This window comes from Pagrus major, chromosome 5, assembly GCF_040436345.1.
Source record: "Pagrus major chromosome 5, Pma_NU_1.0".
In the NCBI taxonomy this organism is placed as follows: Eukaryota; Metazoa; Chordata; class Actinopteri; order Spariformes; family Sparidae; genus Pagrus; species Pagrus major.
The window spans coordinates 6,455,147-6,476,637 of NC_133219.1; the positions used below are offsets into that span (position 1 = coordinate 6,455,147).

At 41.0% G+C, this 21,491-nt stretch overlaps 1 protein-coding gene across 1 annotated transcript in view; it reads right to left on the reverse strand.

Moving 5' to 3' along the window:
* LOC140995453 (transmembrane protein 132C) overlaps positions 1–21,491 on the reverse strand; it is a 154,214-nt gene that overhangs the window by 36,534 nt on the left and 96,189 nt on the right. The window contains exon 4 of the mRNA XM_073465452.1: positions 11,147–11,333. Within this exon, the coding sequence (XP_073321553.1) occupies positions 11,147–11,333 (187 nt within the window). The remainder of the gene's footprint in view (positions 1–11,146; positions 11,334–21,491) is intronic.

Here is a 21,491-nt window from a genome sequence, read left to right on the forward strand (position 1 = left end):
CACTTTGTTTTTTTGGGAGTCACTAGCAATTGACCTATTCAGTCATTTAAGTATGAGGATGTGCTCCCGTCTTCTTGTTGTAGGTTCTTACTTACCAGACATACATGAAAATGTTATCCAAGAAGAAAAAATAAGCATATTTCCTAAAATGTCGAACTGTTCCTTTAAGGGGGGATTAATTCTCCCACAGAATCCTCTTTGCTGCTCGGATTCTTTGAGGTCCCTCAAAGAGCAGAGCATTTTCCGCCAAAATCTAAATGTATCACCATTTGCTTTAAGTGTTCAATGGATTGACTCACTGTAAGTCTCTGACTGAAAAAGAAGAATAAAGCACTCAACCTCCAAACACTGACCTGAATTTGACTCTTGATAACCAAGCCACGGTAGTAAGAAAGAGAACAGGAAAAGACACAGTTGGCACTGATCCTCCTCACAGTACCTGAATGTACTGTGTTAACTTGAACAGAAACTCCCGAGCTCAGCGGAATGATTTATGTTGTCGCCCTCACAAACTTCAATTGAAGGGCAACCAATGACATATCAAGAACTCCCTCTTCTTCATCTGAGCTGCTTGGTCAGTTATGCAAGACGATTCACACGACAGTTCATGGACGGTATTGATGCTTTAGTCACATTGAATCGCTCTCAACTGTAAATTATTTATGAGTGCACATGATTTACGAGTTAACTTTGACTGCAGAGAACTGTCACAATGACAGGACAAATCCCCCCATAAATATTAATTACATTATGAACTGTCCTTGTTTCCTTAGTCAACACAGCTTGTTGACAGTATATTTCATTTTCTTCAATGCAAAGAGCTGATCTAAGGGTCGAGCTTAAATCTTATCAACAGAATGTTAAGGAAGACTGTGTGAAAATAGAGTACGTTTATGAACTGCAGTAATCTGTGCTGCATTCCTTCATCTTCAGGGCATCTCCTGTAAAGATGCCTGTCCAAAATATGAGTACATTAACATAGAGCTTATTCGTGTCCGTACTTTCAAAATAAAGTCCGAAATTATTAAGTGCTGGTGCTGGAGGGACGTAGCCATCCTCTGGACCCCGATGGCCATGAACTGCACCTCATGCTGTGAAAGGAGCTGTGAATAAAACATGGCTGAACGTGGAAGTACAATATTTTAAGTTTATAGGACAAATGCCCTGCAACTCTCATGAATAGGATACCTGTAATACAACTAGATCAATGGGTCAGGAGGGAGGAGCGGGGCGTCCCTGGTGAATTTCAAACAGTCAGACTCAGCTCTGGAAGAACCAAGGTCGGGCACCAGGGACACAACCAGCTCTCCGCTCACCTAGAGATGAGTGAGAGAGCTGCAGAGCTCAGGGCAGGCAGCTGGCGGCTGCTTTGACTGATGCTGGCTCTGGTGCAGTGATGTCTCACTGGTGCCCCCGCTGTTTTCCCATTGAGCCGGGGCCCGGAGGCCAGAAGCCAAGGAAACAACCCTGCCTGCGCCAGTCTGTTCAATTTCAGCCCGATATCTATCACACTCAGGCGATCGATGAAGACTTCTTCACCAACAGCCAGCCATGCCTGTGGGAGATGACCTCCTGATCTCTGTCTGATTTCTTCACCCGGCTCTGATCGAGATCCATACTGCCAGCTTAGCTTGGCTTAGCTTGGCTTAGCTGCCCTCTGGACACAGACCTCTCTCAGCAGGCACAAAGGTCAGCTCCACTGTAGAGTCCATTACTGCCAAAAAATACACACATTCCTCTCAAAGCTCAGTGGGCCAGGATTAAAGTCAGAATGAATAGAACTGGGACAGAATTTGAAGTGGGAAGTTAACAATTTTTGGGAAAGATGTGAGATACGGACATTTACTCTGTCACTCTGAGATTGATCTGTCAGTCTGGATCCTGCCCTTCACTTCATCCCTGTATTTTTTGCCGTGCTGTACAAACTATTCTCACCATAATGGACGGGGTTAGGAGAACAGAGAGGGCTTCAGTGACGGGGATGAAGGATCACAGCATTCAATTAGAGAAACTAGAACATAAGTGGTTCCAAAGGGTACAGGTCTTAACCCTTTTCTGTAGGCAGGCGAATATAAACTTTTACACAAATGCAGTGTTTATTGCATGAGTCATGCAATGCATGACAGGTCATCTTCTGAGAATGGCCACAGTACAGTAAACAAGTAATTTGACCTCAGTGTTGTGGGGGGTCTTTCAAAGGCATCATGGAAAGGTTATCTTTCTTAATGGTGACTTAATGGTAATTTTCTAGGTAGTGCATTATCTGAAGTTCTAATTATATACAGCAAACACAAATGGAGGATGAGTGAGTGTGTTTTTAAAAGGTAGCAAACCCATCCCACTCACTTTTAGCCTTCCAATTACAAAACCATTTCAGAGTATGTTCCTGAGTGACACTGGAAGACTGTCATTAAATCTCAGTGTATCTGTTCGTTTTGAAAATAACTCCCAGTGTGTGTGTGTGTGTGTGTGTGTGTGTGTGTGTGTGTGTGTGCGCTATGTCACAAAAAGTCACAGTAGTTCACCCACTCACTTCCTCACTTGTTACTCTGCATGCAGTAACAGTGCAAATGAGTGTCAGTCCTTCCAATACGTTTAACATCCTGTAATGGAAAAGGAGTTGGAACGAGGTTTGCCGCAGTAGTCGGTGTTCCCGGTGTTTATTGGAGACAAACAAGGGATGTCAGGGACATTTTTGACTGGTTACGCATGTCGGTTTATAGGTTCATTTGCATACAGACACACTGTCTGCTAATGACTTCACTAGAGCAGTCTGAGGTAAAACGAAAGTGAAAAGCACTAACAGAAGCTCAGTTTCGGAAAATTTCAAAGTTCAATGTGTGATGTTGCTCTTCAGGTTAGTAGTAGTAATAGCACTATAAGCACCCTGCTGCTGTGTCTGAGGATGACCCACAGCCAAAGATCACATCGCCGCTAGCCAGGAAGAGAAGGTGTGATGCGCTGGGCTATGGCAGAGTGTGATGCGCTTGTGGCAGAGGGCGAGGGATTCGATGAACTGGTTTTGTACCTCATCACTTTACGCCGATCGAGAGCTTCTGTGACGGAAAATATGGAAAAGCACACTGAGAGGAAGGATGTGCTAAAAGTCTAAATAGCCAGGACACACAAGCTAACAGTAGCTCTGACAAGCGACTGTTGGACAGCTTTCACAAACAAAAGCTAACTTGAAATCAATTCCAGTGTGCTCTTTTCTGCAGTGCTGGCACAGCGACAAAGCGAAGTGTGAAAATAAGTCCAGTTATGAGGGCCTACTGTACTCCTCACTCAGAGCCTCTACGTTCGGTAAATGTCAGACAACCTCGCCAATAAGCTGACAAGGTGCTGAGCTCATTTAGTCAATAGAGTGCTGGACTAAAAGGAAAGCACCGAAAAGGAATTGGTTACCTCATGGAGACATTGAGGTGTGCAGCCTGTCGCCTGTAGCTCTTCATCTTAAGCCCGGTTCGGACCAAAGGTTTGCAACGCCACAAAACCATGTTTCAGAATGTTGCATGGGAATGTTGCAGCAGTGTGAACTGGCCTGTTGCAGCTTGACTCAGGCCGGCTGATGGTGTTGCCTGTGACTCAGCTTGTCAAGTTGCCTGTGACTGGTTTGAGAACATAATGCATGTAATCAATGTAATCAGCCTTTACAGCTTTTCCCCTGCTCCGCTTGCATTCACAGCCACTTTCCACCACTCTTTCTTTTTCTCTCCCACACGCTTGCTTCGCTACGCACACACCTTTTGTTTTCACCATTTCATCTTTACTCTTTCTTGGTGTGAACTGGTAGGTTTTCAGAATTTTGCAGACTGGCTTTGCTACGTAGCAAGTTTCTCACTGCGAATCTTTGGTCTGAACAGGGCTTCACAACTCTCTTCAATTACTCCCATGGACTGTGTGAAACATCTCTCTGACATAGAGTTTATTAGCAGTGGGAAAATTTCATCCCCGCTACAACCCTAGTTGGAACATGAAAAATGCCGCACAGCTTCAACAACTTCAGTCGTGTTCTGGATTTGGTGACCGTTCGTCACAATCTGTTGTCTTAATAAGCATTACATGTAGAACACCACACGTGCATAATGTAGCAGCCTCAATTAGTGCTGCCACTTCATCATCAGACTCCAAGCTGTAGTAGATGCTAATGGATTGCTCGCTTGGGGTCCATCCATCAGTCCCGTATTCTAAACTGTATGACTCACGCTGTGTGTTGTTCTGTTCCACTAAAACACGACAGCCCTGCAACAGAGACTCGGCACCAGTGGAAGTGAGGTTATTAGACGACTAAAATCAGGTGCTTTAAAACAAGGTGTACAGTATATCCTCTTTTGATAAACAGCTTGCATGATATTATCTGCGCCCATGCAGCATTTCTGCAGGATTAGCTGGCACACCAGTGCTTATGTCTGTATGTCTAACTATGTGTTTGATAAATGGCCCTCCAGATTTCACTTGCCTGGCAGAGGAGATGTGCATTGCAACAGAGGGAATGGAATCGAAAGGAGTAAAATGAAACATTCATTGGACGATGTTGATAGATGACTTTATCATGTGAGAGCAGAAGTGGCCAGAGAGGGCCAGGGTGATGATGTATTGTTTAACGATATATGGGAGCGGTACGTGAATACAAACGGCTGCTTTCATTTCTCCTCATCTCTATGCCCACGGATGCTCGTGTGAGTGAGCACAGTTTGGTGTCTCGGCTGGAACAGGAAGACTGATGAGTCCAGCTATGATGTATGCCCTGTCCTCCTGCTCCCTCTCCATCACCAGGCATCCACAGCATGGGTAATGATGATGAGGGCAGCCTGGACAGGAGCATATTACTTCACGATGGTAAAAGATAATGGACCAGCCTCCTACTGTGCAGGGGAATCTGCTCAGGCATCCAATTACTGCCTTTAAGATCCATCTCAACATGACCCAAAAAAACACACAGCTCGTTCACACTTTAAGTGAAATGGAGGGTGCCGACACAAGGAGGTGGAAGGAGACGAGGGAGACAATTAATCTACATTGTTAATATATTAATGCATGTTTGTCTGGAGCAAACAGGAAAATATTGCGAGCGAAAAGAGGTGGAGAACAAAAAGAGGATCTAAGGATCTAAAAAGAGCAGATAAAGAGAAGCGTGGTATGTGGTATTACAGTAAAGAGTTCAGAGACATTTCCTCGCTCTAAACCGACTAAAACTTTTGAGTGCTCTTTTCATTTTCTGCTTTTGAAATAATTGCTGCATTTGCACAACTCCTGCTTCAGGGCTTCAAATTGGTGACAAAGTGGCGAGCGGTGCTCTGAGCCCTCCCAATGCAGGTGGGTCTGTGACAACACACAGGAGGAGCGCTCTTCAAAGGGAGCGAGGAAAAGAGAGTTCATCTTTCAAAAGGATGTCGCTGCTTTCCCAGAGGTGTCACCCATGGCAGAGCCCATCGCTCGGCTGGGAAAATGCAATAAAAAGACCTTTTTATAATAATCAATTCCGGCAAGGGCGCAGTAATTTGGAACAAGCCATAAATGGGCAGAGGAGCGGATCTGAGGAGTCGTTGCAGTAATAGGCCATAAATGTGATCAGACCCAAAATAAGCTTTCCATTACTAATACTCATTAGCTTTATAACATTACAACCTTTAGAGACATGGTCAGTTATGGATCCTCATTCAGTTTATGAGATTATTTCTGGTCAAAACACAATTACAGCAGCGCTTCCATTACGACAGAATACAGTCAAGCTTATTAGACTAATTAGTGCTAAATACAGATGAAAGGACCTTCTAAAGCAAAACCACAGAGCTGTTGTGTCAACAGATGCCTTCAGCATGCTCTGTGAAGTCTCCCTTCTCAACATGATTAAAAACATTTCCCCCACGCGTTTCCCCCTCTCCACTATCTGTGAGAACACCTCATTTTCCTCCAAGTCTGCTTCTTTTCCTCTTTACTTCTTCTGTAAACTTTATTTACTGTCCACGTCACTAATCTGCAGAAGCATATTGCTGCCACACCATAACAAAAAAAAGATCAATATGGTGTTATCATGTGGAAAGTTTATTATAACGAGATGTTTTCACGTTATAACTAGATGCTTTCATGTTCAGTTCAGTTCAGTTCAGTATAATATTTTCACATTATTACCAAATGCAAACTCATCACGTTATAACAAATAACTTTTCTTGTTATGAAATACCATTAAACTTATAATAATGCAAAATGTTTTACATCATAAAGTGACAATTTATCGTTGTACCATGAAACATTTTACAAGATGTTATCGTGTTATAATAAGACATTTTCCTCGATAACAAGATATTTTCATGTTATTACCAGATGCAAACTATTCTTGTTATAACAGTTTAACATATGTAACATGAAACATTTCACATTATAACAAGATGTTATCATGTTATAACATGTAACCGCTAATGTTATAACAATAAGGGAAATGTTTCATGTTATAACATAGGAATAGTATATTGTTATAACAGGAGAAGTTTGTATATCATATAACCTGTAACTGAAATGTTACAACATAAAATGTTTCACATTATAACAACTGTCACTAACTGCTGGACATTCTTATTTCTTTCTAAGCTCCATTAATCAATATATTTCCTCATTGAACGTTGTCTATGATGTACAATTGCCAATACTGTCGATCCCACTGAGGACCAACACTAAAGTCTACAGCCTCAGCATTCAGCCATGTTCAGCTCGTTACTTTGACTCTCAGAGACCCAGATTTTCATCTCAGGAGTTAGCCGATAAAACAAGAGGCAAAAACACAACAATATCAGACTTGCCTTCGACCAGTGGAGGAAAGAGGACTCTGATGGGATGTCAATGTTGCTCTGCTTCTGCTGGGTGAGTAAGTAATGTTTAAGGCTTGCCAACAGGGATAAATCGACCTATTAGAGATCAGTTGCTGAATAATGCCTTACCACAGTCTTAGAAATTTCCACAGAATTTAGACCTCTATATAAATTTGTACCAAGGGCATAATTTCCACTGGGAAATGCAGAATAGTTTTAAAGCAACAAACCTGTAACACTTGGATCCAAGGGCAGCATATAAAGATTCCTGATCTTTGTGTAAAGCTTCCAGATGTCAGAGTAGTGGAAAAAAACATATTCAGTCAGTCAGTCAGTCTTTTTTCTTCCCTGCTGTACATCTAGAGAAAACTAGAGGATGATTACAGCCAACTGGCTGCTGATATAGTGAAAACATGATGTCTGATCTGTGCTGTTGTGGGCAGATATCTTTAAGTTATTTGGTCTGACCACCAGTCTGCATGGTTCCTTTATGATATTACCATACAGCACCCTTAAAGTAACCCAACATTTGCTTCATGAATCATATATTCTGTCCACCCACATTTCATATATCAAGTCTCTGCTACATCATCATCTTCATTTCTCTATTACAGTGAGTTCTGTGTGCAGAAACCTGTTTTACATTTGAATCACTGAGTTTGTTTTCCCTTTGGTGGAGACAATGTAGTGATGGTGGAGGGGTGGAGGTGGGTTTTTGGGGAGTGTAAAGGGGTTTGAAGGCACTGCTTTTACATTACCTTACTTCCTCTTCTCTACCAGTGTAGCAGGGGGGAGGGAGAGGAACTTATCTGTGGGCCTTTCATGCCACAGTGATCCCAAGTAATCTAATTCAGCCTTCCTCTTTCTCGCTTGTGTGCTTCTCTCATATTGGCACATGCAGATTGCAAAAACCTTATGTGCATGTGTGTCTGCGTGTGTGTGGAAAGAGAAAAAGGGACAGAGGGAGAAAGATAGTTAATGAGATCTGTATGTGTCTGCATGCATAAGTATTTGTGTTGTGTGTTAACTAGCACAGAGTGGCTGGAGATGCAGTGCACCTTGGGAAGTTGTCTGTGCCAAAAAGCACTTTGCAAAAAAAAAAAGATAGAAAAGCAAGCAGAATGTGTGCAGCATTATGATAAAGCAAAATGAAGTAAAATTGGCCCATTCAACCTCTTTTCAATAAAAGCCAGATGATGAAAATGTTTGAAATGTTAGTATCAAAGGTGTTCGACGAGCAGTGAACTCGATCCTTCTCAATACAACGTATCCACACAGTCTCTGACATGATAGCAGCTGCTTCACTGACTCACTGACAGGCCCTCTGAACAGAATAGCAAATCAAGGTACAGAGACGGGGAAAGCAAGTCTTTCTGTACATGCACGGCACACACACACGCACGCACGTACACACAGTACATCATCTGTTTTAGTACACATGAAACTATTCATCTTGACTCCTGAGACGCTCCTGCCTAAATTATCCTGTCCCTAATTGATTTAGCCAAGTTTAGCAAATAATATAATATCAGGTTAATTGAGATGGATATTTGCCCACTGTGAAAAAAAAGTTACATGATTTATAGTGAGCCATAAAATCCCTTCTATCCCTTCATCTACACAAAATGAGCAGAATATTTGGAGTGAAATAGGTGACAGTTTCAGGATTGATTGGTGAGCGCATGTTTGATTCTTTAGGGCTGTGCACTCTGATTTTGCATTACAAAAACAGTAGAGGAAGTATTTCTTCTGATATGCTGTGTTGTAAGAAGTACGCAAAATTCCAACTGGAGTAAACGTAAATGTTATATTTACTTTTTATAGATATTATGTTAAGTATAACTTTGGTAAAAGTGAAAGTCACATATAGTAATAGTGCTTGAGTAAAGGTCTCTAGTATTAAATGTATTCAAAGCACAAGCAGAAGTGAATTTTAGACATATTTACATGAATGTATGTCTACCGAAAATATCACCAGGGTAACCGCTTACTGTTGCTAACTGTTGTACTATTGTTAGCTAGTTAGCTCAGTTAGTCTTGCAGCTAGCAAGTGGAACTGTGAGCTCAGAACCAGGGGAGTGTTATTGTTTACACCGCTAGCAGAGGAGCCTTGGACCGGGACAGGTCGAGACAGCTGGTTAGCATGCTAACTTCAGTAGTTATCTCAGCAAATTTTTATTGCGCTCACAACAGTAAATTCTTTTTGTGAGTAGATTCTATAGGACAAATCATCTATGCTTTTTTTTTGTCAGTGGAAGATGTAGGAGAAAAATGTATATTCCTCGAGCATGGCACGCAGACTGTTGATACATCAGTGACATGATGTGAGAAAAAGAAACTCGAACAATACTGCAGCATTAAACACATGGCTTCAATTATCTGGAGAATGGATCAGTGGGCGAGGATGTGTCACATTCCTCTGAATCGAGGAACAGCCGCCCACACGCATCTATCATCTACACAGCTACGGGCAATACTTAGAGAATAACATTGACACAACAGTCAGGTATGTATCATGCAGATCAGGAGCACCAGAATAGAAATGAATGCAATTTTTGTTTTAGTAATCAGTGCTGATGTGACAGCGCGTCTTTCTCTTCAGGCAACACAATTGATGTTGCTCATTTTTTCACCTGAATGTTCTTGATCTAAATCAGACTCTCTCAGTCACTGAACAAAGCTGCAGAGATGCATGAAAGGCTCGCTGTGTGAAGTTCTATAGGGGGAGCTTTGGTTAATCTACACAACAGAGTTTGCTGAGGGAGACGCACAGCTCCAGGCTTACCCTCAGGCCAGAGCCTGACTCTAGACCCCATCTGATGCCTGCTGGGAGATACAGATGCTCTCTTCCTGTCCCACTCATAAACACACTCTGTGGGCACAGAGCCACTTTACAGTCTGCCTGTCTAAAGTCTACTAAGGTAAAATATTTTTCAAGTATCAAAAAAAAGTACTCATTGCAGCTACATTAGCATGTATGCCACATATTGATGTAGCTGGAAAAGGTGGAATAAACTTTAGGTAATTAATATACTGCGGAGTAGTGCAGAAGCTTTTTATAATTGGTTTTGAGTGTAATGTATATTAGATATTTTCTGTGTTTAGATAGCATTTGTTTTGTTCTATTAGAATTGGGTAACAGAGCACTATAAAACATATCTTTGTTCTAGCAGCTATCATCATGAAAAACTCGTAGCAACATCTGCACAGATACAACGCAGTTTTTTTAACAGATATTTACCTTATTCATTCTCGTGAATATTTTTTTTATCCAGCAATCGGATAAAAAAAAAAACTAAAAAAATACTTTTACTTTTACTCAAGTACTATTAGTATAGGTGATTTTCACTTTTACCAGTAGTACATACACTATAATATTTTAATACAATATCTTTATAGCAGATAATGAGAATACTCAAATTGAGTAAAAGTACCCCAAAGTTGTACTTTTTGTACAACACTTGAAGAAATGTACTCACTGTCCACCATTGCTTAGCGGCAACTGACACACTGTGGCTTTGTCAAGTCAAATTTTATATTCCACTTTAGTAAAAGTAACGATATCGTGTTAAAACATTACTTTGGTCAAAGTGAAACTCACCCACATGAACAGTACTTGAGTAAAAGTCTTAAAGTATGTCATATTTAATGTAAATTATACATATTTACATCTATATACTGTATTCCATGGGTCAACCGATTATCAGCCTGGCCGATTATCGATCCAATAATCAGCATTTTTCTTATCAGCATCAATCTTATTTCTGATCAAATAAATGAATATAAAACTTTGCTGCTTTAGCATGTAAGCATGTAATCTGCAAAGTAACTAGTAACTTAAGGGATCAAATAAATGTAGTGGAGTAAAAAGTACTAAATTAGCCTCCAAAATGTGGAGTGGAAGAATAAAGTGGAAATGCCACAGGAAAGTACCTCAAATATGCACTTAAGTACAGTACTTGAGTACATTTGCTGTACATTTTTTGTGTAAATGATAGCACTGTTATCTTTAGTAATTTAATGTCAGGGAACTATCCTACTTGCTATTCAAATGTTAAGTAAACATTGACATTTTTTGTCACTAAATACTTGAAACATGTGACCATATCATGAATATGAATCTTCTCCTTCAGGCTGCCACCAGTTGTGATTAAAAGTGCAGCAACTCTCGGACATTTCCAATGCAAAAATGTTTCATTCATTTGTTGAAAGAAAATATATGCAAATGTTGATGCTGACTTTAAAACCAAAGGAATATGATGCACTGTTCTACATTGTGAGTGCTGAGCGTGCAGCCATCACTCTGGGTGTGGCACTGAGCTGAAAGTGGCATGACTCACCATGGCCAGCGGCACGATGCCCACCAGGTCCTCCTGCGCCATCCGGATCTCCGTCTCAGCCTCTTGTGTCGCAGCGCGGCTGGCTGGGTACTCCACCTGCCAGGCCATCCAGCGGCTGCCCAGCGGCTCTGGGAAGCTTTCCATTTTCAGATCCACCTGGAGCACCCTCTGAACCCCCATATCAGACCTGCCAGAGTACAGGAGAAAAAAAGATAGAGTCAGCAAATGGTTAGGCAGCTGAAAAAGCAAAAGTGTGAGTGCTCGTGTGAGCTCATTCAACCTGCTGTCTAGTCTAATGACGACAAAAGGTAAAGGCTGAGGAATGTTTCTGTAGCTGAAATCTTTGACATTTTACTACCTGAGATTCTTCAAAATGTCAAGTCCCTTTGTGTTTTACTCGCTGGTCAACCCTGTGCTTCTTGGGATAATATCACCACCCCCTTTTTCTTCATTCCTCGCACACTTTTCCACAGGTGCACTGTAAATAGAACCTATAATCTCATGGCTGCTCCTCAGAGCAGTTCAAAGGAATGCTCCCCCGCTATGGTGTCAATGCTCTGGTTTGCCCTTCTCTGCCGTGGCAGAGTGTAAATATACGGCATGCTTTGGCACGATCTACGGCAGGCCTGAATTAAGTCAGACAAATGGAGAGCGTTGATAATAAAATTTCCCATGGCGCCATAAGTCTCTGGTGCTCAGAGTTTAAATATAGCCTGGAGGCAGGAAAGGTCAGCTTTACACGGCGGCTGGAGGAGATGGGAAATGGCACAAGATCTGTTAGCCACGTCTTGCGTGTCAAATGGCAGGACTTGGGGCCAATAAATTTCATGCATGGTCTCTGTGGCACACCGGCACAAAACAGCATCTTGTAATTTGAACACGGTGAGGGGGAGAGAGACAGAGAGGAGATGAATAAATCCACATGGTACTTTGTTTGGAGAGGAGGCTGCAGCTGACATGGAAACATATTGCAAAGCAGGAGGCAGAAAAAAAAAGATAATCTTTAAAGGTGTAATTTGTAAGAAATGGACAGAATATGGAGGTACTCCAAACGATAGGGGGCAGCAAAACCGTACCCTGCTGCTGACTATACTCTTTGCTGTAGCTATCTTTGGCTGCAGCGACTAGCTGACATTAGCAAGTAGCTCAATTAGCCTTGGAGTAAAGTAGCCCTGTTATGGGGAAGTCACTGTAGGTAGCGGGCTCAGCTCAACCAGGGTCAGCCGCCTCAAAGTGAACACAAGATTGACAGATGCCAGTTTGAACATGGGGTACAGTGCAGAGGTGATTTACAGTGACTTCAATCAGAACTAGGACTTTGGGGACAAGAAGACACGGCAGGTGGGGACAGGAGAGGCATAAAGCAACAGAGGAGAGAGAGAGTTGGGCATCAGTAACAGTGGGGTGTAGAGCTGGAATATTTTCAATCATGAGTTAACGAGTAAACTGAGCGTTTATTAGTTTGATAAAAGAGAGAAACTTGAATTCAGACGGTGTACGGTCGTATTTTTCTGTTCAGGTGGAATATAACAAAGTACAAATATTTCATTACAGTACTTAAGTAGATTTTCCAGGTATCTGTACTGAGTATTCCTTTTTCTGATTTTTTTTTTGACTTTGTTGCTGTGCTCGGGATGCTTAACCAGCCCAACATGAAACAACCAACTATCTTTGTAGTGCGTTTACGAACAGCTCGGACAAATCCTACTGATTCCACTTTCAAGTTTAATAGTCTTTGAATTATATTAATATGATGTGAGGTTCAGTTAGCTTTGCACATAAATGGCCAGCAGAAATGTCCTTCAGAAAATTCAATATCAAGTTAACAAAACGTTGACATAAACAGAGATCATACATGTGTGGTACATCTTGGCAACGACAACAGAGCAAATGTATAACATGGAAAATAATGAATAGAGGACTAAAAACAGTAAAACAATAAATAATTGAAAATGTTTCATCCACCGCTCCCATGTTCACATAAATCTGAAACTGAAACTCCACATCATTTTCAAATTATTCAATTTTATTCTGAGGGAATGAAAGATTTGTCACACAGCAGAGCACAACAACCTACTTTTCACATCCGACAGAGGTGCGTATAAATAATTAAGATGACAACCAAATAACTTGTGTCACATTTCATAACAGCATACCAATCAGTGTACTGAACCATTGAAGGCATTGTACGACATTGTGGACTTACATAACTGTCCCACAATGCCGGAGAAAAAGACAGATGCTAATCTCTGCTTGCAGACCGGTAAAGCCACGAGCATTATCAGGCAAACAGAGTAAACAGATGATGAACCGAACGTCCAGAAATAAACCTCCGCAGTCACTGAGCGTCACACAGGACCCGTGTCAGACATCAGCCCGAGTGGCCTACTTTCTACAGCACAGGCAGACTTTAGCTGCAGAAAGGTTGCTCTGGCAAACATCACACACTTTATATTTCCAACGAGACAGACAGGCAAAAGAATGGAAGTGAGTGCACAGCAGGAAGGTTTGATTATGCTGTACATACACTACTGAGTACAGGAACTAAACTCCCACGTTTATAAAGCAGTAGGGCTTCCAGAAAAGACAGAAAGGTTGACTGTTATTAGCTTTTTTTTTCCTTCAGGGACGTCAATTATTTTCCTCCTCGCATGATCCAGTTGGCAGAGTTTAACAGCAGCTGTAAATGCTATGAATTTGATGAGTTTTTTAAGATATATATATATATATATATTTCTTCCTACAATAAAAAAGACAACAAAATATTGAGGTTATAAGAATGAACAGTGTTGAGTAAAAATAGTCCCTCTGCTTCATTTTAACAAGCGTCTAATTTAGCATTTTTGTGAGAAAACCTGAAAAAATGACGGCAATATAAAAAACAAGGACGAGTGAAGGGAGGAGAAGAAAAATTGATCTTCGGGGTAGTGCAATGCTGACATCAAGGCCAAAAAGTGAAGACATGCAAAGAAATTCAATTAAATTCAAAAAAGCCTTTATTGGCATCGGAACAGAGCCTTACATAACAAGTTTAAAATAAAACAACAAAACAATTAGATGAACAGAAGTAGAATAAGTCTGTAAACAGATAAAAAGAAATAACTTTAATTTGCAATTTGTAAGCTATGGCCAGGATTTTAGTTTAAAACATTAATTCATTCAAAAAGTGAACATTATCAACAGAGTGCGAAGAAACAAGTAATGTCAAAGACGTCTATGTCTACTGAAGCATGCTTAAATAGCAGTAGTATTTTTTGTAATTGAATGTGTTTAAGTTTACAGACATCAGCAGTGTGCAAATACAGGACTACACAAGGGACTGACAGTCTTCATGGTGGTTGTTTTCCATTGGACGCTCCTGTCCAGTTGGAGCAGATCTGCTGTGTTTGCACATTGCTGGACTTTGCCCAGAAGGTTTTTGTTAATATCCATGTTTCCTGAGTCTTTTCGGGAGGTTGAAATCTGTAGGTAGTATTTGTCTCTGATGATGGTACAACTGGCAGGTGGTTAAAAAGTGCAGCTCGGCTCCCACCTCCTGCTGTGCGCACGGTCTTTCTTCTCTGGGGAATCAGGTGTGCCTGTGGCGGCCTCTCTCCACAGTCAGGCTGTGCTCAACGAGTCTGTACATGGTCAAGGATTCCAGCATTCCAGTTTGCTCTGGTTTTTGGTTGATATCTGTGTCAAATAGTTTTCTTTTTGTTTTCCTATAATTTGGTTTCGTCTAATCTGTCTGAGGACTCTGCTTTGTGAGTCCCAGGACCAGCTGGCTGAGGGGGCTTCTCTCAAGGTTCTCATGTCGGTGAGGGTTTGTGATGGAGTGTGTTATTCAGATGATAATAAAATAGTAAAATCTGCATACATTATTTGGAGTTTTCATTGGATGCGGAGAATGGATTTGCAGAGTTCTGCATGCAGAGTCTCAGTTTGATCCCATTTTTGGTGAGTGGACCCCAGACCTTCCAACTATAAAGAGAAATAGGTTCTATAACAAATTCTAGTATTTTACACCAGATAAGAATTGGGATGTCCAACCTGTTCTTATTTATGGCATAAAAAGTTCTTCTAAACCATAATTTCTCTTTGGCCATTTTTTGACCTTAATTAGCAACATTCGTGTGTGGAAATAAAATCTGTGGCAGTTTATTGTGATCTAAGGAAAAAATTGTAAAAGTGCTCCATGCACAAAGCTGTGACTATAATAAATATGTAACACGTAATAAATGTCAATGGTGAAAACAGTTTATTTAGGGAGTTTTAATGAAGGCTCTTAAAAACAAAAGCTGCTCCTGGTTGTATATCAAGCCAGCCGATGAGTTATAAAACAGATGGCAAATAGTGTGAACAATAAACAGACATTTTCAGCTCTTTACCTCACAAAGAAAGCCTGGCAGCAGTCTGTTTTTGATCGTCCGCTGTACTTGACCCCCATTGACACACGTCATAAAATGAAACCTGACGGAGACATGGGTGTCAGGGTGAATGAGGCTCAGACGTTGAGTCACAGACATCAGCCACACACACCAGCATGCCATCCTGAGTCGACCTCCCCGCTCCAAGTCTGCTAATCACATGGCTCGCTGGGGGAAACTGTTCATTTCTCTGTCACTTCCAGCATGGGGTCTAATTCAATTAGCAACAAAGGGCCCGTGGATGCGTGCCACACAGCTGGCCTTAGCCTGATAATTATCTGTGAACTAGCCGCGGTTTGACTAAATCAGAGGCCAGACAGATGACCGGAAGGCAGCCAAAGGCAATAGAGAGGGGCTCAGTAGATAACAGCCCCTAAAGTTGGAAGCAGCTGGCCCTGTGGCTTTGGGGACCGGACTCGAGAGGAAATCAGAGTTGACAAGGTGCCGCCCGAGAAGCTGACAACTGACTCACTGAGAATAGCAGGGAGATGGCTGAGAGGATGCTGTTTAGGCACATTCAGGATGCCCATTAATCACAATGATGCCAACAGATCTGTGGGACATGCAGTGACACACAATGAAACATAAGTGAATATCTTTGCATCATAATGCATGTGTTTAAGATGCTATATCTAGCTTTTTCATACATCAAAATGACACTGTAAAGTCAATCGTTGACGTAAATAACAGAGACGAATGTGACGACTAGTGACAACAGCCTCTCACCCCACAGTTATTGTCAGTTTTACCATAAACCCTGTTTTCTTCATGACACAAAGAGGGCTAAATACAGACGATTAAATGGCAACAGAATTTAAAACATGCTGAACTATCTAGTCTCAAAGAACCCACAGATAGTTTAAAAGCAGAGCGACCAGACTAGAAAGAAACTTGACTTCATACAAAGAAAGATTTAAGAATTATTTTCAATTTCAATTATTTTATCCAAATGCAGAAAAAGAAGGCTAAATTCCCATGCCAAATTCTTGTCAGCTTTAACAGAGGAGCAATAGAAAGCATCCTGACATGCACGGCCCAGGACAGGACGTCTCAACAGCAGCCCAGAACATCATCGGTACCCATCTACAGAGCATCAGTTATATCAGTGAAGTGAGGTGTCTGCATAGAGCCCAAAGGATACTAAAAGTGATGTGGTAGTCAGGAAAAAAGTTACAGTACAGCAGGGATGACTACAGTCTGGATTTTAAATGTCTCTATTTGATATATTACAGGGCGACAGAGACAGTGAAACAATGTGCTAAGCTTTTAATCCATGTTGGACTTTCCTCATTGCAGAATCAGGCATGTATTCTGGGTCACCTTATATACAGTATGGGTTATTCACCAGGTGCATCTAGTCCGTCATCTATGGCTTGACACACGTGAAGCCAATTACCAGCAGCTCACATCATTACAAACAAACGCCTCTTTTTTGTAACGGGTCCAAAAAAACCTTTTTTAGATTTTACATTTACATTTACTTATTTATCATTGCATTTTAACCCTAACCTGATGGCATTGGTAAAGAGATTTTAACTTTCTTTTATCTATTTTCTTTTTCTAGAGCACAGAATGTCTGATACTGGTACACACACAAAAACTACACTGACCAGGGACATTTGAACAATGCCACAGGTGCCACAATTGTGTTGCAGGCAGTAATTGCAAAAAACTCATCATTTTTACCAGCTTTGTAAAAAGATAAAATAAAAAGCACAAAATGTGAAAACTGATAACATGCAGCTTCAGTAACGTTGCATACCCGTTTGCATGTATCAAATGTGACATCCAATATGTAGCAAACACAAGGAGGTGATTCTGCGGTGCTGTCTGCTGTGCTGATCCTAATCAGCCATTGCAAGACATTTTGCAGATGCCAATCATTCTATTTCGGATTTGTCAGTCTGTGGCTGTGACATGATGCCTTTGTGGAAATGTGGATCTAATTTTACTCCAATGTGAATGCAGATATATATCAGTTAAAACACTACACCCTAATGCTTAAATGTAGAATTAGATATGGCCTGTTTTCTATGATTCATCTTGCCTCTCTGTAGCAGTTGGTCCCATTTCCTGTGTGTGTATTTGTATGTGTATGAGGTGTCAATGCTTTGGAGTTGTATTGTCAGTGTGTTCATAATGCTCACATAGCTGTTGGTAATTGGCTTCATGTGTGCCTAACATGCCCTGGATGACTGAGTAGGTGCACCTGTAGAGTAACCCATAAATACACTGAGGTGACCCAGAAAGCATCCCTCATTCTGCACTGAGCAAGGTTCAACGTGGACTTAAATGTTTGCACTTTATGCACTCTTGGACATTTTTACACTCTCTAAAAAGATCAAACAATAATAATAAAGACATTCAAAATCCAAACTATAGTCAGAATCTTTTTTGTTCTCTGTGCGATTCCTCCCTTGGTGTAAGACAACAAATGTAACAGTCACAATGTAAAGCTTTAAACCTTCTTATAATGGAAAGCAAACACTAAAAGTTATCGGATCAGTTCCTGTATCGGCCGATACACAAAGTTCTGGGAGATAAAAAGGATAAGATGCTTGAAATATGAAGTCCGACAGGTTTGGTTTCTCCATATTTCTGTGAAAATATTCAAAAGGTTTGGAAAAGGACTGTCAGTTTTTAAGATGACATGAATTATCCTTAGCCAGAAAAGATCAAGGCTTCTCTCGTTTTCGTTAAAACCATAATGACTTGACCTCAATTCCATTCGATTTGCCTTGTTTGTGAATATATCATTTCACTGTGCACTGTAGTCCTTTCTGTTGGTTTATTAAAGCTATATTGCCTGACTTTCAGAAACTATTAACTACACACTGCAGCATCCAACTAAACGGAACTGGCTTCGGCATGTTTCTGAATGTCTGTCTGACCTAGCAACATTTACTAAGGGCCGTGGGAATTTGGATAGGTCAATTGTGATTACCCAATTATCTAAATAGTTGCTGAATAATTTTCTGTTGATTAATAGTTTCAGCTCTAATTTGCGAACATAAAAAAGCTAAATTCTTTTTTATTTATTTTTTTTTTTAGGTAGTTTGAGTATTGTAATATCCTCAACATCTTCCACTTGCCCTTTCAAAATGTGTTATCAACACATTGTATTGTTCAACTTCTGTCTTCACCAATTACACAGTCTCAAAAGCTCTCTGCAGAGGTGACTGAGCTCCGTCTTATCTTGATGGGGCACGTTAGAGCGATATTGAATTTGGGCTGCAAGATGGTTGAAGAAAGACAGATTTAAATGTCAAAATGAATAAACAGACATGAGACAAAGTTACTAGAGAAATTCCTTTTTAAGAAGATTTCTCTAGAGAAAGAGCTGTAATTGAAAGAGCCTCTATTGTTCCATTATCAGACTCACTGTGTCATTGTGACACTCCTTGTTTAATCTCTCCCTGATGTGAGGATCCGAGTGTCCACTGCCTCACCCAATGGGGATTAGAGAATAAGAGAGAGTATAGACAGAGAGCTTTTGTCGGATAAATAAAGTAACATTTTCAGGTCCAATTTGTTCATTTCTCAACTTGCAGCTCAAGTTTTACGAGACATCTCTTGGTAATGTTGTAAGAGTAGAAGAACAGACTGATGCCTGGTAAAACATTTGAAGCTCGGGCCAGATGGCTTCTCCTGAGGATGTTTAATGTATAAGATACATAGAGGAAGATCATGTAGAGTACATGCCATGAAGGGCCATAACAAATCTCAACAGAGCAGGACGTAACGCTGCTGAATCACTATAACAAGAGATGCTGAGTGGAAACAGAATGGCAGATGAAGATGCATTATGCAGGCTGGTGGAACCAGAGGAGACGCAGTCCATGGCTGTGTGAGGTAGCTGTGTGTGTGTGGTAGGGGGAGGGCTGTCTCATGCAAACTCTAAACTACTTGTGGAGGAAAAAAAATAATCAAATTTGTGGCTTCAGTGGTGCTTGAAAACAGCACCCTCAAACTCTGCTGTTCTCATGCTCCGTCACCTGGAACAGCAATAAACCAGTCAGCACAATGGAGCCAGGACACACACATTCATACACACACGCGCGCACACACACACACACACACTCGCACGCACAAAACCACAAAGACCTATGCATACATGTATGAGCACACACAGTATATACTGAACACTAGTGCATCCATGCATGAACTGTATCTGCACACACTCCAACAAGGTGGACCCAATCCCTCATGCAAGATTAAGTTGAATCTAATATGAACATCAACATGCAACAAACTGTAGAATATAATGGCTGCTACACGTGTTTGCATGTCCATAAAACCCCCTAATTCATGCAGAAGATTGAGAAAAAACAAAGGGTTGAAAACAGTAGAGGTGCAACAATGAGTGAGAGGGAAAACATATTTACACAATTTAAAAATGTTTTGTTTAAGGGCTCCAGCTAACATTTATTTTCATTCATTATCATTTAAACTTGTACTTATATAATATGGCTAGAAAGCTATCCTTGGCTATAGCAACCATTATACAGCTCCTGGCTCAGTTAGCGATGGCCCTTAAGTTTGCCTGGACCTACACCTCGGATGATGGGAGAGTCAACATGGGCAACAGTGCTCAGCTCAACTGGGTTAAGCAGCCTGAGAGACAGACTTAGGTCAGTTTGAAGACAAGGGATATAGTACGGAGGTGATTTACAGCGGTTCTGACCAGGACTATGACTTCAGGGATGAGAAGACACGGCAGGCGGGAAAAGGAGGAGCACGAAGTGGCAGAGGAGAGAGAGAAAGCGTCGGCCATCAGCAGGCAGCGAAAACGGCATGTAGAGCCGAAATATCTTCACATCTTACTCTGTGAATTGAGGATTTATTTTGACCAAACCAGATGTGATTGTGAAAAGACAAACCAAGACTGTTGTGAGTTTTATTTTGTTTATGTGGAGTTTGAATGAAGTGTGTGTTACGTGATTTAATGAGGCAATAAGCTTGTCTTAGTGCAGCAAAATAAACTTGAATTATGAAGGTGTTCAGTTGAATTTCGGGAGTATTTCCTTTCCTGACATTTTGTGAGTTTATTTTGTACATTTATTACACTTAAAGGAATAGTTCAGTCTCGGGTTAGGGTTCACCCACATGCTGATGAGAAGTCCGGTGTAGTTTCTTATTCCTCAAAGTGCAGCTGGAGACCCGCGGGGGTACATCGCCACATCGCCACTTCAGGACACTTGGATTGTAGCAGACGAGCAGTATGGAGGAATATTACAACGTTTTTGTGTAGTTTTATGGACCTTTTCGTCTCGGGCACAATTGACACCCGTTATATGGATGTTTGCTGCAGGAGGGTAGCCCAGCGGGTCTCCAGCTGCACTTTGAGGAATAAGAAACTACACCGGACTTCTCATCAGCATGAGGGTGAGTCGATAATGACTGAATTTTGTTCTAGAGTGAACTATTCCTTTAAAGACAAGAGAGCTAGTACAAAGTGGTGTATGTTAGCATGCTAGCTTAGCATGCTAACTTCAGTAGACATCTCTGCAACAAAGTACATAGCACTCTTTGACATAACGTCAACTTTATTGTTTTATGTGATAATGTTAGTTTGTATTTGGTTGAGTTTAAACTAAAATTCTGGCCATATCTCGCGTATTTCCCCCTTTAATCTGCTGATTATTTTCTCAGTTAATCTGTAAAAACTGTGTAAAATGTCCATTACAGTTTCCTCCATTCCATGGTCAAGTCCTAAATGATCTTGTATTGTCTGACAGTTCAAAACCCAAAGATATTCACTTTTTTAATGATATAAAACAGAAAGGAGCTAGAAAGTATTTGGAAATTTGACTTTAAAGTTTGATCATCCAAATAGCTGCAGATTAATTTTTTGTCAACCTCATTAATGGACTAATCGTTTCAGCTTTCCCCCTAATCCTCAGTGCAAGTAACACACAGAGTATTGTCATGCAGCA